Source organism: Hippichthys cyanospilos, chromosome 11 (assembly GCF_059441005.1).
Source record: "Hippichthys cyanospilos isolate Australia breed blue-spotted pipefish chromosome 11, RoL_Hcya_1.0, whole genome shotgun sequence".
NCBI classification, from domain to species: Eukaryota; Metazoa; Chordata; class Actinopteri; order Syngnathiformes; family Syngnathidae; genus Hippichthys; species Hippichthys cyanospilos.
This window is the reverse complement of record NC_142379.1, coordinates 14,488,097-14,505,904: the sequence shown is the minus strand read 5'-3', so window position 1 is coordinate 14,505,904 and position 17,808 is coordinate 14,488,097. Positions and strand designations below refer to the sequence as shown.

Here is a 17,808-nt window from a genome sequence, read left to right as displayed (position 1 = left end):
AACCATGACAATTGAATTTTCTGTTGTGGGATCAATAGAGGATTATAGAAGGACAGGTACACCCATAAAGACAGGCTTTTCTTATTTCGAATATGTATCTCATTTCTTGTAAATTTGTCCCATAAATGTATCCTTCGAACTGAGTGTTACAAGTGGTTTTGTCCCTTTTATATTATCTGAAATTGGCAGGGGCTGACGATCTTAAATATTAAACATGTTTAATATTCACTAACACAGACATTTTGTGGGTTGGCAAAGCCGGCTACTCGCCAGGCTAATGACTGAGGAAGCGACAGTAATTGTTGACGTTTTCAATCTAAAACAAATAAAATTATGTATACCCTAAAAATAAATAGTTAGTTGATCATTCATTGACTTGGTTAATCAATGAAAGAAATACTGTAAATTGTCCCAAAAAAACCATTTAATTTGATCATTGTTTAGTTGTATATTAATCAATACACTCCTAAAATAACATGTTAAGAATCAGTCTTGATGCAGATCGCTGGCCTCAGGCCAAAACTTCTCTAGTCCCAAAAAGTACTGTTTGCTCAATGTCTTTTTTTTTGGGGGGGGGGGGCTGAAAGATGAGTCCCTGAATGCCAAAGAAACATTTTATAGATTTTTTGGGGCAACATCACCATCGTACACCCCCCCCCAGAGTTTTTGTTTTTATTTGTTCTGGAGAGATTACATGTCTGAGAGTTTGCCGCAGAGATTCTAAGTCCGACTGTTGACTTTGAATCAGAGACTCTGTAGCAAGATCATTGGTGGGAGATAACGTTAATGTGTCATACTGTTTTGAGATATTTAGAGAAGACCATGTATGAATAGTCTTTTTGTTATCAACCAGATTTTTACTGGGTGTTTGTTTTAGCAGTCTCTTCTCTAAGATGTAGTGGAAGAGTTGCAAATCCTCAGGGGCAAATTGACCTGTATTGTCGTGGAAGTTGTGAACCTTTGGAACTACCTTGATTTTAGCATACATTCTTGTGAAAGGAATCATATGTTAGGTTGTTATCATTATGTGTTTATTTCTTGTCTAGAATTGCATGCATCGCTATCCATCTATGCAGTCCTAGTTCATCTCACCCCAGTCCTTAGATAGAGCTGCCGACGCAGGAAAGTGTGAGCTGGGACCTTGGCCCAGCTGTTAGCGGCGCCCGGCTGGCTCTTTTTGTTATGTCTTGTAATGTGCAATGCTTTTCTGAATAACTCAAAAGGCGGCTGTCCCCGCCTGCTTTCGACAGTTTTGGCGAACATGAGAGTGAGAGCCAAGCCCTGCTTTTGCCGGCAGAGAAAAGTCAGTCTTGGTTGGTCTGAGTTACTGTTTTCCTGTTTAGTCGCTGGGCTTGACTTAGTCTTCTTTCATAGATTTCTCTGACAATTGGTCATAGATTTTTAAAGGGCGTTCAAGTGTCACTTCATATTGCAATATATCAAAATATTGACATTATCACCCAGCCCTAGCTGTTGTGAATACTAGTTTCCCACTGGACCGAATTGATTGAAAGGATGACTCTTTGTGAATGTGGCCTCTTTACTGTGTTTTGCATTTTAATGTAAATAAAATACCTGTTTAGACCTGTTCTTTCACTCCATTGGGATAGTCTCCAGTGCTCTGCAACCCTTGTGAGGATAAGCGCTCAAGATAATTGTTAGAAGGATGTTTTCTGGCCAGCTCGCATTGAACGACATCTTGAAGGGGGCGAGGCAGCCACACAGTGAGAGGTGTGTCTTTAGTAAACGAAACATTTCACATTCTGGTTAGAAATATTGGTGGCATAAAACTCATATTTAATAAGAAATTAAATTGCTAATGTGCCAAATGTAATTTATATACATATATTTCACTTTGAAAAGTCTAAAATATTGAGAATGGTTGATGCCTTTCCCATTGATGCCAGTAAAATAGTAGAACGTGTTTTTGGAAGGAAAGATTTAACATTCATAACATGATTGCACCATGCACAGAGGATATGCTCACTAATTGTAGTAATAGCAATAATAAAACAAAGAAGAGTCGAGAGATATTTTCGACCATTCTCCTCGTCAAAATGTTTGAGTTCAGCAATATGTTTGGTGTGAATCGTTTTCTTGAGGCCAGGCGACAGCATCTTTTCTGGGTTGAGTTTTTGGACTCTGATTGGTCCACTCCAGAAGGCTTACTTTTTACCGCTGTGTCCACTCAGTTGTTGATGTGGTTTTGGGTCATTGTCCTATTGCATCACCCGTCTTCTGTTAAGCTTGAATTGGCTGACAGATGGTCTCGGTCTAATGAACTTGGGAAATCATTTTTCAATGCATTCATTCCCTGAGGCAGGGAAGCGGTCCCAAAATATGATAACCTTCCCCCTTTCCCTCATCCCGCCACCACTGCACACTTCCCAGTGTGAAGGAGATTTGGGTGGTGCTGTGCTGTCTTCTCCTTCAGATAACTTAACGTCAGAGCTTAGCACGTAATAATTAACACTGTTGAGCACAATGTGAACTATTGCCAAGTTCAAACTTTTAGCAATGTTTTAACTTATGTACTTATTTTGGGATAGCAGCATCTCCCTTTGTGGCGTTCTGTTTGGGCATCAATTGTTGTTTAATTTGTTATTTATCATAGCTTTTTCACCAGTTCATCATTCTTAAAATTGCAGTCTTTTAGCCTAAATTGACTGTTAATTGATTAACATTATGGGAAACAAAGTTCTTTGTACAGCTGCACAATATATACGTTACTGAAAAGAAGATGCTTAAAGAATTTCACTTAAACGAAATTTCATTTCCAGAAAATCTCAAGACAACTTGAATGAAACAAAAAATATGTACTAAATAAAAATTATAGTTTTTTAAGGATGCACAACTAACAACATCTTCACTACTTTTGAGGATATCCCCACCCACTCCCCATGGTGTGTGGTTGCGCTTGTGCAAACTTGATTCATGTACATTTGGATCACTATGAAGTTCGGGTGCCTGGGGACTCAAAATGGGTGGATCCTCGAGCCCTGTAATTCTTAAAGCTGCATTCAAACGGTATTCCCGTGGACTACAAAAATGATGTTTCAAAACACCTTGAACAAAATAGAATGGACCTGAGATGGGGAATGGCGAGCTGGGCAAAACATTTTTAAACTCAGAACATTTCTCAAGGCAGTCATGGTGCACATAAGAACTGTCATCGGCTGTAATAAAATGGTGTGAACAGAAGAAAACCAAACTGTGTGCGAGAGTCAATAGCAAAACTGAAGTGGGACAGGAAACATAGGTGTGTCAGAACAAACTAAGGTTTTTCCCTTCAAAGTAATCCCGCTGGAGTCTAATGCACTTTTCCAGCTTTCGTTTCGCTGCTATCATCCGCATTCAGTGTGACACGCCGCATGAGGTCTGAGAGGGTTCTAAAGTCTGGCCGGGCAAGTAATCTTCATTCAAGTCTGCTGTGGCCACAAATGTGTAGATTTGAACCAGACATTAATGTTTCATACGTACAAAGCCTTGACATAATGTGAAATAACACTTAGACCAGAGGTCCCCAACCAACAGGCCACGGTCCGTGGAGTAACTGATACTGGGCCACATCCGAAATAATGATATAATAATGAGGAACGTTAGCGACACATCTTGGGAGAATGCCGTTAAAATCCATAGACACCGGGCCAAACCGTAGTGTGCGCTTGAGCCTACAGCAGCCCCTTCACTTCAATTGTATGTTATGGATAACATGATAGGCTGTGAAACAGAGTTGAATATGGAAAAAAATATGCCCAATATCACATAGTATACTGTATTTTGAGGCAGCTGTGGCTGTCGGTAACACACTTCTGTAAACGTAGTGGACGGACAGACGGATGGATAGATGGATTTAATAGGGCTGGGCAACTTTAACCAACACCTCGACATTTCATCACATCGATTGAATTCTAGGTTGGCTAATTCTTAATTAGCTCTTGGAGGTACTTATCTTGGTGGACATAATTTTTCCACCTTGTACTATGAATATTTATGTGGTGAGAAAACTGGTGGTGGGAAAATTAAGCTTCAACTTTGCTTCTTGAATCAGTTTTATTTTTTTGACTCTAGATGGTACTCACTGTTCAATATAGTGCTGAATGCACAAAGAGTTTTCATTTCTTAAAACCCTTAAGACAGCAGTGCCACCTAGAGGAGTTGGAGCAGTTGGAGGGGTTCATGAAGCAAAGTTGAGGCTTCAGTTTCCCCTCATTAAATGAATCATATAGTATATATAGTATTTGTTTAAGCAGACTATTTGTCTCTTTTGAATGAGGAAGATCAAGTCCCGTCTGATGACTAATTTACAAATAAATCCAGGTACAGCAAGTCCAGATGAACTTAATTTTGCACAATTGATCATGTTCCATGTTGTAAAAATGTCAAGTAAAATGTAGCTGATGATCAAAGTAAATTAAGTTCCTAATTTACTATAAAAAAAAAAACAACAACAAAAAAACCCTAAGAGTTTATTGGTACTGGACCCTATAAACGCACGGTGTATGCTGTGGAAACATGGCTTACAATAAAACAGAGGAGGAACATATGGCAAACCTGCAGTTTAAAGTGAGTGAGGGCTCATATCGTTGATGTCATGTCTCAGAGGATAGAAAGAGATAACAGTGACGGCTTATGGTTAGAAAATTGAAGGGTGGCTGCAGGGGTTTAGAGGTTTATTCAGGCTTTATTTAGGCGGTAGCAGTATCCCTTGTGTTTGCAGCCAAAAGGTCCTTTGGGGTACTCAGAGGTAGGCTCCGGCCATCAGAAAATAACCAGTTACAGGCATAATGCTTTCACAACACGTGCGATATAACACTTTAGATTAGAATTGACGGAGCTGAGATTTGCTGTTAGAAAGACAGCGGCATGTCCAGACTTGGGCCAGCAGAGTTCTTTGCTCTGTCCGTCATCTGAATGCCTGTGCTGACCTCTTTTCAGTCTGCACACAGTAGCCAAGCAGGTCACGCGGGAGGATGAGGTGATTTAGACACATACAGTACATTGGCTCAACACACTCAATATAGTGTAGTGTAACACAGTCGTGTGTATTGTCAGCATTTATAATGAGACATTCAATTAATTGTTGCCCGCTGCTGATTTGCATAAAAATAGCATAACCATCATGGATCTACTCATCCATGTACACACAAACTAAGTGTTGAATTGTGAACACAATTGATTGGATGATTTTCAGTGAGCGTCGAGATTTTTTTGTAGAATCATCAGAGTAGTAAACAGGATTACATCGGCGTAGAAACAGCCAGTTAAAAAATACAATTAAAAAACAGACTTGACAAATGTTAGTGACTGTGTGCCGCCATAACAAGCGGGGAAAACCAAGGGACAGCTATTTTGGCAGAGCAATCGCCCACACTCCCAACCCGGGATACATTGATATACCAATCCCACGAGTAAATGAATGCACACTGACATGCCAAACCGCACAGACATAGCGGAGATAAAGTTGCAGGCTCTCATCACAGCTGAGGAGCTGCCTATTCATCTGCACGTAAGAGGACAAAGCGAGCGCACTGCACTCAGGAAATTGCAGGCGCGCAATTTACAACCGTTAAGCAGCAGTGGAGGACAGTGGAGAGACACACACGTAGACACACGCACTCCTGGACACACACGCACAAACACACAGCTTTCATCAAACTATCCCTGTCACGCTCACAGACGCACACACTGAAGCTGGTTGTTTCCCTGGCTGAGTCTTTGAACTGTTCAATGAGAACTCTTTTCAGCCAAGTGAATGGCCCCTCTGATTCCCCTCTGTGTGTGTTGGTGTGCGCAAGTGCACAAACCATGTGTTTGTGTGTGTCCTCTTCATCTTTTGTGCAGGCCCAGCTGAGGAGTGAGAGCTGTTTTGCATGAGGCTCAGCCACACCAACGAGCCTGTTCAAAGCTAGCTCGAAATCAGAGCAGGCCTTTTAAATTGTCTTTTTTTTTTATCACCACTCCTAGATTTGTTATTTCAACCTTTACGAGGATGTGAACAGCAGTGATATTTTTATGCAACAGATTGCAGTTGACATGCTTGAAGTCAAATATTTTCAATTATGCATACTATTAAATGGAAGCTTTTATCTTAAGAGCTTTATACCTTCAAAAAATATACTGGTACTTTTAGTACTGTATGTTCTTTTTAGTCACTGAACTAGAAACGGCCACTTATTTGAATAGGTGTGTCTGTCCGTGTGTCCGCCCCCAAGAGTGTTGTTTTTTTTTTTTTTTTTTTACTACTGTAAACCCAGATGTAAACTTTTCCATTTTCAAATGGAAAAGATTACATTTTATTTTATTCATGAATTTGATTACACACAAATAAACACAGACACACACACACTTTGAGTAGAACTACCCCCATCTCTATACCAGAGTGAGAAAGTTGTATTTGGCCAGATTGTATATGAAATTTCAACTAATTGTTTAAGAAAAGCAAAATAACTGTAAAGATTATTGTAAAATTCCTCTAGAGAATTTTGCCGTGCCACATTTGAGGCATATTGCTGGCATCGGGGAATTCCTGAACCTCCAAAATCATCACTTTTCAGGATAAACCAAAAATGACACCAGTCTAAAACAATTGAGTTAAAAACAACTATAATAATGACTGATCCAATATATCGGCGATTTTGACCCCACCTTCAAGGTTGTTTTATATAAAACAATCTTATTTTTGTCCTGTACAAAATGACCCAGGTTTGGGGTTGTTTTTTGCAAAACAACCTAGAACATTGGGTCAAATTGACTCAGATTGGTCCTCTTTTGACCCATAATTGAGTTATATTGAACCCACTTGTTTTTAGTGCAGCGGTATGTTTGTTTGGTTTCCAAACTTGTACATTGCACTAGATTTTCCTCAAGAGTTCCCGCACTATTAGAATGCCACACTACAAAAGACCAATAAAAATCAAGCGATAGGATTTTCAGTTCTCCTTTCTGATCAATCTGTCATGTTTTCTTCAACTGCCACTTTTGCATGACCTAACTGGGGCTTTCATTTCTGTCCAAACCCCATTCCTTCTCTCTTCTGTGATATGCCAATCCAGGTGATAATCTACCAGGGCGGTCAGGTGTTCAGCCTCGCTAACCACCTCAATGGACGCGTGGGTTTTGTGTCCACCATGCCAAGTACAAGTGCCTCCATCTTCATCAACAACACCCAGCTGTCAGACACCGGAACCTACCAATGTCTGGTGAACAACCTCCCGGACAGAGGGGGGCGCAATATTGGTGTCATTGGGCTCACTGTGCTAGGTAGCTATCGTATTGTTGTCAAATATTTATATGATTAGATGAGTGATTGTGGACACTACACTTATTAGCAGTCCTGTCATGCGCCATATGGAGTCCATATGATTCTGTTTGATTTTACCAAAAATAATACTGCCTTGTTAAACATACTTTTACACACATCCAAGGATATCTACTTCAAAGCTTCTTATGTTGAACCATGCTAATGACATACTGACACACTCAGTAGCCTATATGGCCTCTATACTGTGAAATAAAATATACTTGGACTTTGCTCATTACAATAGTTTGAGATTATGCCAAAATCTGAATGGTATAAAGAGACCCTTTAAATATAAATTTCAAATGAACTAGGAAATTGGTTGAATCATGGATCCTATACCTGTTGCACCTATCCTTGTCAGGGAACAGCAATATGGGCAAACAATTCCAAAACATTTAAGAGACATTAGCAGTGGTGGGCATTTTACATTTTTTTTACTGGTCCGTCATTTTCAGTTTCCTCGGTACGCAGACCCCCTTCTGCCATCGTCGGTTCGTGGGTTTTGGAAGTTTGCCCAAACGGTGATGTCCGGGCCATCAACCAAATATAAATGGCATTTCCGCCAGCACCTCCGGTATAACTTCCATCACCAAACTGTGTTCCCCTCATTAAAAAACAAAGTGCCCGTGGAAATAACAATGAAACCTCAGTCCATCCTGGAAGAAACCAAACAAATCCCTAGTCTGCAATAAGCAATTGTAGCCATTAGGGAGCATTTTTCTGTTTCAGATAACTTTCAATCACTGGAGTCATTGTTTGAAAAACTATTTTCAAAGACGGTTACACGAATCGAAATTCACATTTGACCACATTTTAACTGTCACTTACACTACAAGTAAAAAACAAGGTTTTGTTGAGTAATCAAATATGTGCAATTGATTTATTCATCCAAATCCTACTTGAACAGCAAAATAACACAAAAATCTCTTTATATTTAATTCTAAACATTGCTTTGTACTTTTGGCCTGTACAATAACTATGTTGAGGAAGACTTTATACTGTAGGCATTGCCATGCAGTGCAAACATTGACAACCTAGCCAGGCTGGCTAGCTTCAATAAGGAGAAAGTCCTCCTCAGTGCCATGCATTACATAAGACACTTTCTCTCTTAATAGTTGCTGCTGCATACTAATACTCTAGCAGTTAGGTCGTTATTCCTGGGTCCATGTATGTACGTATGCTCGCTGCCAATTTAGAGTGTGCTTACAGTTTCACCTTCCCAAGCATATGGCAGTTTACATGTTTTTCACAAGCTTGAACTGGGTGAAGTGACAAGGTGGTGACAATTACAATGATGAAATAAAATGACGGACAAAATGTATTGTTCCGTCGGGCTTGTCTGCTGGTTTTAAATTGTCACCAATTGACAGACAGTCCATCTGCCCAACTCTGGACATTGGTATTTAAATATTAAGAAGTCAGATTTTTTTCCACCTTGTGTGTTTTTTAGGTTCATCGACAAATTTTACCCAAAAGCCAAATATGCCAAATGTTATGAGTAAAGAATAGATTTTCATGCTGTTACTTCACAAAACATAATTTGAAGTATAAGCACATGCTGAATAATTGAATTTACACACATGTTTTACAATACCGTATAATTTCTGGTCAATGTGAATACAATCTTGTATTAAAAAATAAATAAAAAATTGCATTGTAAAGTGGTTGACATCTCACCACCCACTCTTTTCATCTGTCAGTGCCCCCCTCGGTGCCAGCATGTCGAATCCAGGGAGCGCTGGATGTAGGCAGTGACATCATGCTGTTTTGCAGCTCAGATGAAGGTATTCCAACACCGTCCTACTCGTGGGAGAAGCTCGACGCGCTGCCCAAGCTGCCGCACAACGCCATGCAAGGTATTAGAAACAAGCTGGCCATCGGGGTTCCCTTTTGCCCCACCTTTGCTGGTAAATGTAACACACACGTTAGGGAGCACAGACTCCACCTACCATGATCACCACCATACCTGGAGATGTCCATCTTGTGATCCTTCTGAGGACTGACGTCCCATTGTGTGATGCAAATGACAAATGTGTTGCGCGTGATCAAGAATTTGTGGTGTTATTCTAATTTTCACCCCTTTCTCTCATGCTGACTACCAATTGCGGATGTTTTCACACTTCATCCAAGAAGCGCTTGCATTTGTTAAACTGGATGTTGCAACCAGGCAACTGGAAGTCAGCTTAAGAGAGCTTTTTTGTGGCCTCTCCTCTCTTACCCGGCTGTGACCTTTGCACAGCAGACAGTCTTCATCACCTGTTGCACTGTGTGTACACTACCGGTCAAATAAAGGCTCATATCCCTGGTGTGGGGACGAGACCTCATGAGTCACGATAAAAAAAAAAAAAATATATTGGTCAGTCTATATTTTGGGTATTATTTTTACAAATTATTGGCCAATTTACAGTAAAGTTATTAAAAAGCAATGCTAATGGTTGAACACAATATAGTACTGTATTGGCATTTTTGGAGTCTCTCAAAAGTGATGATTTTGGATCAATGAGGTGTACAAAGAGGCCTCAGATTGCTTAGGGAAGTAAAATTTGTCAAATAATTGGTTGCAATTGAATAAGCAAATGATAGGCCTCTCTTCACGTCAATAAAATATCAATTTAAATGTTGGAGCCTTTACATGAAACAAGTAGTGCTTTTGCACAGTGCGTGTAACCTTAAACTAATTCATTCATTCTGTCAAACTAATCTGCAGCAATAGTTAAAAATGCTGAATGTGTTAGTTACAAATGCACAATCTACGTGGTATCCCATACAATATGTGTGTAAAATATCTTTGTGCCTTTACAAAGATAACAACAATGATCAGCTTTGAGGCATACTGCTGTGCATAGAAGAAGTACTTAACTATTATACTGTACATGTTTATTATTGTGGATGTAGATTGTAGTGCAAGGAAACTGATGTCATTCTGTTTGTTAATAATATTTGTTAAGATTTGAGTGCCCGATGTTAAGTCACATTAAGAGCACATTAAGTACACTTTTACTACCACAAATACAACCACACTAATCAACAGAGCCTATGGTTATATAGGAATATATATGAATGATAAGGTCACTTTTTTAAGGCAGAATATGTGTATGGTACAAAGTTTAGCAACCCGTGCAGGAACAAATGGTAAAGATAGCTGCTGTTTGAATCTACCCTTCTACTAAAGCTATCTGCCTCCCTCTACTGGTTATTGGCAGACGTACTTCAATTTAAAAATGCAAATTAACTCAATCTGAAGCAACGCAGCTCCCATACCTCAAGCAAACACATCTGCCGTTATGACCATTATGTTGAATGTCTTGGCTTTGATCACAATACCACCCGTGTTTGTCCCACAGACCAAATGCAGGGCACTGTAACACTGAGAAACATCAGCACCAGTACCTCAGGTCTCTATCAGTGCACCTCCAGCAATGCCATTGGCAAGAGCACCTGCCTGCTCAATCTTCAGGTTGTTGCTCGTAAGTACTACAAACACATGGCTTGATAGTTGCTGCATCGCTGTGCCTCTGTTGACACGTTGCTGGTATTTATAGACATTTCACTCAAGACATGAAAGACTGAAGTAAAGTTTATAAGCCTTCTATGTGACATCTGTCAAACTGGTATGAGACCAAGCAAAACATTGCGAGAGTCAAACACCGTCGATGTCAAAACCTCTCGCATTTGACACAATCAGACTAAAATGGTGATATGTTGTCTAAAAGCTGGCATGGCATGGCAAGACAGGGAGGAATGTGAAGTGCCTCTTGTCTTTTTCTCTTTTTTGATGTAGTAGCATGACAAGCAGATGAGGTTAAAAGTCAAAAATTGGTAAAACCATTGTTACTTTACAAAACTTACTCGGGTAATATATCTATTAAATTAAAGCGTTAACTTTGAATATTAATTTAAATGTTATAATTATTCAAACTTTGACCAAGTTAACTCAGTTCTCATGACTTCATGTGAACTCTGTTCATTTTTAACCACATTTAGAGGAGAGACTGGAGATGTTCATTTTTAACCACATTTAGAGGAGAGACTGGAGACTGGCACAAAGGCAGACGAAGACGGACATTTAAGTAGCTTAATTTTTAAAAGTCAATCAAAGGTTCATTAGAAATTAAAAATATTCATGCACTCTGCAAATTTCAAACACCAGATAAGTTTCAAAACAGACAAACTGTTCAAAACACCCTGCTCATGTTGCCTCCACAGGGCTTCATAAACACTGCTTGAGACCCTTTGAGAATTGTTTCTATGAGAAAACTAAAAATGCTTAAGAAGATGAATCAGATCTGTTGTTTTCATCAAAAGTTGTATTATACAAGAAAATAATTGCGCTAAAGGATCAAAGGAAGCCAACCGTTTGGACAAACTGCAATTTGCGTTCCTGTGTGATGGTTGGCCTGCTTGATTTGATTCACAGAACATTACACTTTTCAAATACAGACTGAGACAGCCTCTTGCGATTTTCTTAAGTTACAATTGGAGTTTTTGCAGCCTGAAATGAAATCATTTTTGTCAGACTTTTCTATTCAATTTGTGTAACAATTATTGACTACTGACTCGGGTCGCGGGGGAGCTGGAGCCTTTCTGTAAGGCAGAGCGGACATTGCATTTCGAATATAGGTCTTCGCTCAACGTTCTGAATTCATATTATTTCTGACAGTCTGTTTTTCCACCTTATAATGTACTGTATTATCACCATTGTCCTCTCTCGGCCATTTTCCTTAGCCCAGCCTCAGAGTGTGGGTCTGATAGCAGGAACTATTGCTACTGGAGTGCTGGCGCTCATCATCTGCTGCCTGTTAGTGGTGGTTACCCTTTACTACTGGAAGAATAAGAACAAATATGAGGAGGAGGAGATCCCCAATGAGATCAGGTTGGTCACTTTCTTTTTCCAGGAATTGTGGTAGCATCGATTAAAATTGCAACATTGTTTGGACAAAAATATTGGTACAGTTCTTTGTCAAAACCTGTGGTAACAGCTTACACACACACCAACACACACTCTCCCGCTGTGACATTAAACGCATAGGTTACTTAGAGGAACTGAGATTGCGAGCCTGGTCCCCTCACTTGTCTTACATCAACCACAATCTGACCTCACAAACTGTACATATGTCCTGACACGCTACAAAATATTGAAATAGTGACGTCGGTTTGGTCTGCTTGCTGCTTTTAATGAAAATAATGTGATACTTCCTTGGTTAACAAAAGTTACTTTAAGTAGCTCCTTTGGCTGATAACACCCAACTGATTCTGTCCGCTTCCACCCTCATTCCGCCCCTTATCGTAATATGCTAAAATAAACACTATTTTAAGCAATATGCCTAAAATAAACATCCACGAGATTTTATGAAGTTCAAATTACAAATCACAGTTTAATTTGAGAAGAACATAATTTTATTTCTTTACTATTAATTGAATATGAACAAAATAAAATGACACAAACGTGTTAAAAATGAAACAATGAATAAAGAAACGGCTTGCACTCACCAAAAACAAACAGCGGTCACAATCGATCAGTCTTTTCAATATCTCCCAATTTTTCTTGACCTCTTCATGCTCTCTTTCTCATGGCACTGAGATGCACAGAGGGTGTGCCCAAAAGTTTTTTTAAAAACGCCGTAGCGCATTGACGAGCTCTATTTACCTTCAAACTGAGATGTACAATACTGTATATCCACTGGGGTCTACCAAGAAGTTTTTAAAAGCACCATAGCGCGTGTGTCCAGCCGTGCTTTGGTGTCTCGTTACTGCCTTGGTCTAACAATGGAAGTTTGCAAATCCAGTGTACCTCCAAACACCAAATCTATCCTTTGCAAACAAAAGGCATTCCCAGCAGAACTATTTGCCAGGGTTAGCTCACGCGCCTGCTAGCCCAGTCAAATATATGGCCAAGTCGGGACAGGTTAGCTAATAGCTACGCTGCGCCTCTAAAGTAATCAGGCAAAGCCAACACCGCGTAGCTTGCTTGTTGAGCATTGCACCGCCTTCCTGCAGTGAGCATCCACTCACGTCACGTTCAACGTGAGTCCTCTAGATGGCGATCTTATGACTCGATTGGCTATTACAGCTACCCATTAAGTTATAGGGGCCTTGCTGGCCCTGACTGATCACCACTGTACACAATGTATATCTTTCACTATAGTGAGTATTTGTTTTTATCTATGACTTTTCTTATCTTTTGACTTATTTGAGCTAAAATAAACATTTGTGAAATCCGATTTTTTCGGGAGGGCGTTCACATTTCCAAATTCATGCTACCTGTATGTGTCCTGTGTGTGAACGCTTAACTTTCGTCAACATTCTTGTCCTTATATTCTTCCTTCTGGTTCCATGCATTTTCTTTTTTTCCAGAATATTTCTGTTGTAGAATCTCAGTAAATGCATCCAAACTAAGAATGTGGAAATTTGTACCTAACAAAAGCTGATTTTTTTTTTTTTTTTACTTTCTGATTATTACTTCCCTGGCATTATCTTGATGAGCTTCACGCACATGTGCCTTGTCAAGGCTAATTCCTTGCTTTATTCATGGCGTTAGGACCACTGAGTACCCATTACTTTAATCAAATTTATTGAGGCGTGTTCTAACTTTTGGCCCGTACTGTAGTGAGCCATCACAAGCTTGAATTAACATGATGAGGCCCTAGTGTAATAATCTTCTGCCAATGACCTTCAACTCGCTGATCTCCGCAGGGAAGACGACCTTCCACCAAAGAGATCGTCATCAGTGAAAGCGTTCCATGCCGACGCCTCATCTTCTGAGAACGACACGCTGACTTCCACCAACACCTACAACAGTCGCTACTGGCACAATCCCAAACCCAACTATGACACCAACTCGTACACGCGCTACAACGGAGACACGCGGCAGACCTTCGCCACCACGGTGCATGGCGCACACGGACACAGACAGTCCCAGAACCCAGGACACGGGCACGGCGCAGCGGTCACCGCACCGGGCTCCGCCCCGCTGTCTCGCCATACTCAGCCCACAGCCACAACAACTTCCTCCTTTGCCAATGGCAGCCACACACTCCCGCCACCCAAGACCCTCGTGGTCACCACAAACTCTGCCCCATCTCCCCCCACCATGGCCCGCAGCAATGGCTCCGTGAGCCTAAAGCCCGTGGTCACGCCCACGCATGGGCAGCATACGCACTCGTACGCCGTGAGCCAGGCCACGCTGGAGCGGATGGGGGCGGTTCCCGTCATGGTGCCCGCCCAGAGCAGAGCGGGCTCGCTGGTCTAGTAAACCTCTTCTGCTTAACTTTGAAAACAGGACTTTACCTACTTTTGGGTTGTTTTTTTGAATTCCGACGATGAAAACCAAACTGAATATGGGCTGAAACAGCCCGCTGCCCTTTATTACGACAGTGTCTTTCTCAACTCTGTGTGCTGAAGTTTTTGTTTGATTTTTTTTTTCAATTCTAGAAAAAGTAGGATTTTGCAGTGCAGAGTTCAAAAAATGCCAATTTATTTATTGAAATGGTCCTACCTTTTTATTTGAAAGTAGGACACATTCGTTTAGTTACAGTATTTTCTTGTTGGGTGGTTTGAAAACGTTTGTTTTGATCATCTGTTGGCCCCGTAACAATGCAGGCATTTCAATCTCAAGTGTGTCGATACTACATGGTTGGACATCAGTGAACTTAAATTCCTTCTCTTTAAGGGTATTTTTTTTTGGCCACGGCTTTTATGTTCAACCATTTGGAAAATGGTGATAATAATGAATATGCACTGAAAATGTGAATGTTCCATTGTCTGTTGGAAGCTATAGTACTTTAAGATGAACGTATATAAGAACGATACAATGGTTTTGATGGCTTTAGAAAAGAAGAGAATGGCAGGCTTTACAGGTGCAATGCATTGCAAAATATAGTATACTTTAATAATTAGATCAAATCTCTTGTGCTTATGCACTTTTTGGAGCAATTTAGACAGCCTGCCGTTAGAACAACTTTATTGATTAAATAATTGCTTTACCAATACAACTCTTCACGATGGACAAGAAGACTATGATGTCAGTGTTCAAAGAATGCATCTCCAATTTCGGTGGCGGGGATCAGCACAAATATTTTTCTTTGTATTTTTCAGGAAAAAATGGGGACGCATGTGTTCATTTTAGACTATGGAATTGTGAAATACTGATAGGACAGAATTGTTGCTTTTCAAAGTATAACTATGTTGTTGTTTTTTTAACTTCACTGTTGTCCTAATCTGGTTTGTCATCTGTGTGCTGCTTTTACAAAACCATATATTATTTGATAAATGCTTTATAAAAGAACAAACATATATTCAAAGATTATTTCTTCCCCTTTTCAAAGACGAGCACAATTGTGCTTCTTTTTTTGTTTGTTTTGTTTTACTGTATATATTGTAACTACAACTGTAGGCTAGATTCAAAAAAACACGTTTCAATTTGACTCATGTGTCTTAACTTAATTTTGTGGCATGAAAGGTCCAGAAAGCAAATACTGCAGAATCATTGAAGGGATGTATTGTTTTATTTCTTAATTTGAATCTCAATTTTCTTCTCTAATATTGTTATTTTTTTTTAAGGCCGGTACATCCAGTCTTTTTATGCTGTATATGGTAGAACTTTCTTGTGTGTTTATATTTTAACCAAATTTTCCATCAGAGGAACTTAGCTTTCTTGTTAACTTGCAAAAAAAGTACATACTAAAGTCTTCTTGCAAAATTATATGCCGCGATTATTTGAAAGAGTTCATGATTTTATTTGTATTACAGTTTCATGCTTATTTTGAAAGTTGCAATTAAAAAATGCAATATAATATTGTATTGTCAGCAATATTGCATTGCATTGAGCCACTGTTATCTTTTGTCATCATGTAAGAGTTATTTACACTGGGTTTCACTTGGATCGGACTTTTATAATTCTGTTTGTATCTGTTGTATGTAAGTCCATGAAGTCCTAGCTGTACATGTGCCATTTGTCACTCAAATGAGAAAAAAAACACAATGGATAAATACTGTTGAATAATTTATTAGTTAGTCTAATATTGCGTGTACCCAGTGTGGACAAAACTATTAAGACAACGTTGGAATCATCGCACCCGTCACTTCTTTGAACGTGTTCATGCTACTCAAAAATGCATCTAAACTAAAAAGTCCAAAAATCACAATCGCACACATGTAATCACATCCCTTCTTATTTTACTTGTCGGTGTTTGCAAATGAAGTTCAGTAAGAACTTTTCTTAACTTTTCACAGCATCTCAGTCAGTCCCTAACATGGGTGATTACACCGGGACGTCCTCAAAGGTGTCAGTTTTTATTCAGGGGAGAATGCCCACCTTGGAGAGCTAAAGGATCAAATGAATGGAGAATAAACTACTGACATCCTCTGTCAATGACCTAGTGTCTAAAACAAAGTCTTAGTGTAAATATTGACCAAACCAATATGTAAATATGTAATGAAACGATTTTGTTCTTACCGTTGGTTTGAAATGTCACATAGAAAACATAACACTGGAACTTGTAGAGAATAAAATATTGTTGATACAATCTTCTGCCTTTATATGTTTTTAAACGTGTAATTCTGCCTCTCTTTGAATGGTTACTGTTGTGTGTAATTCTGCTTCTCTGGTTGTCTGGAGAGAGAAAACCTGACTAAGGTAGAGTGTGTGTGTGTGCGTGTGTGTGTGTGAGTGTGTGTGAAGCTTTAACTTTGTTTTTTGAACTATACCTTACATGTTTTGACTCATCTAAACGCCTTTCGATGTTGAACATAGTGCTGAAAGCACGCTGACTTGCCAGTTTCTGAACCTATTTCTTTAAATAAATAGCGTCATCTAGTGGAGTTAAAAATATAGCAACTGGTTCATAAATCAAGATGCTCATTTTCCCGTTATGACAAGGTGCGTTTCCATCACGCAGAGATTTGAATAAAATCAAACTAATAATAGAAAAGCAGAAAATTCCAACTTCTCATGCGGGGATTTCTGCGGTATGTCTAAATAGAAATATTTCGGGAAAATGTGATGAAGACTTTCACATTTCAATTGTCCCACTTAGTAAAGTCTGTGGAAAGTCACATTAGTATCCCTCATATCTTTGAATATATGGTGGCTACGTAGAATAAAGATATATCAAAAAAGTGCAAGCATATTAATCTTTTTTTTTTTCTATTAGCCAACCAAATACGATCATCGTAACATTGCTGTGAAATTTGGGTGCACATTACTAAAAATAGATTATTTTTCAGAAAGAAAATACTTTACTACATATGCTTTTTTTTCCTTTGGGGAAAAAACAAACGGCGTACTCTACACATTCATTCATTCATTCATTCATCTATTTTAGAGGGGAAAAATGTTTTACTCCCCAACTCCATGCAACTTTTATTTGTCTCTATGTCCAAGTATGCTCCAACTCACAGCACCTCTCCAGAGATCTAACTGTATCACAAATGGCTTGTTTGACGCATGGTCCACCTGCACTTCTCAAACAAACTACTAGCTAGTAGTATTATTACAAAATGACAAA

General features: G+C 39.4%; 1 protein-coding gene across 4 annotated transcripts in view; it reads left to right on the top strand.

Moving 5' to 3' along the window:
• igsf11 (immunoglobulin superfamily member 11) overlaps window positions 1-16,827 on the top strand; it is a 97,177-nt gene extending 80,350 nt beyond the window's left edge. For all 4 annotated transcript variants that reach the window (XM_088427032.1, XM_088427033.1, XM_088427031.1 and 1 more), the window contains 5 exons: window positions 7,056-7,263; window positions 9,004-9,159; window positions 10,648-10,770; window positions 12,029-12,176; window positions 13,997-16,827. In XM_088427032.1, the coding sequence (XP_088283158.1) occupies window positions 7,056-7,263; window positions 9,004-9,159; window positions 10,648-10,770; window positions 12,029-12,176; window positions 13,997-14,552 (1,191 nt within the window). In that variant the 3' untranslated portion in view covers window positions 14,553-16,827. The remainder of the gene's footprint in view (window positions 1-7,055; window positions 7,264-9,003; window positions 9,160-10,647; window positions 10,771-12,028; window positions 12,177-13,996) is intronic.
• Window positions 16,828-17,808: the final 981 nt, after the last annotated feature.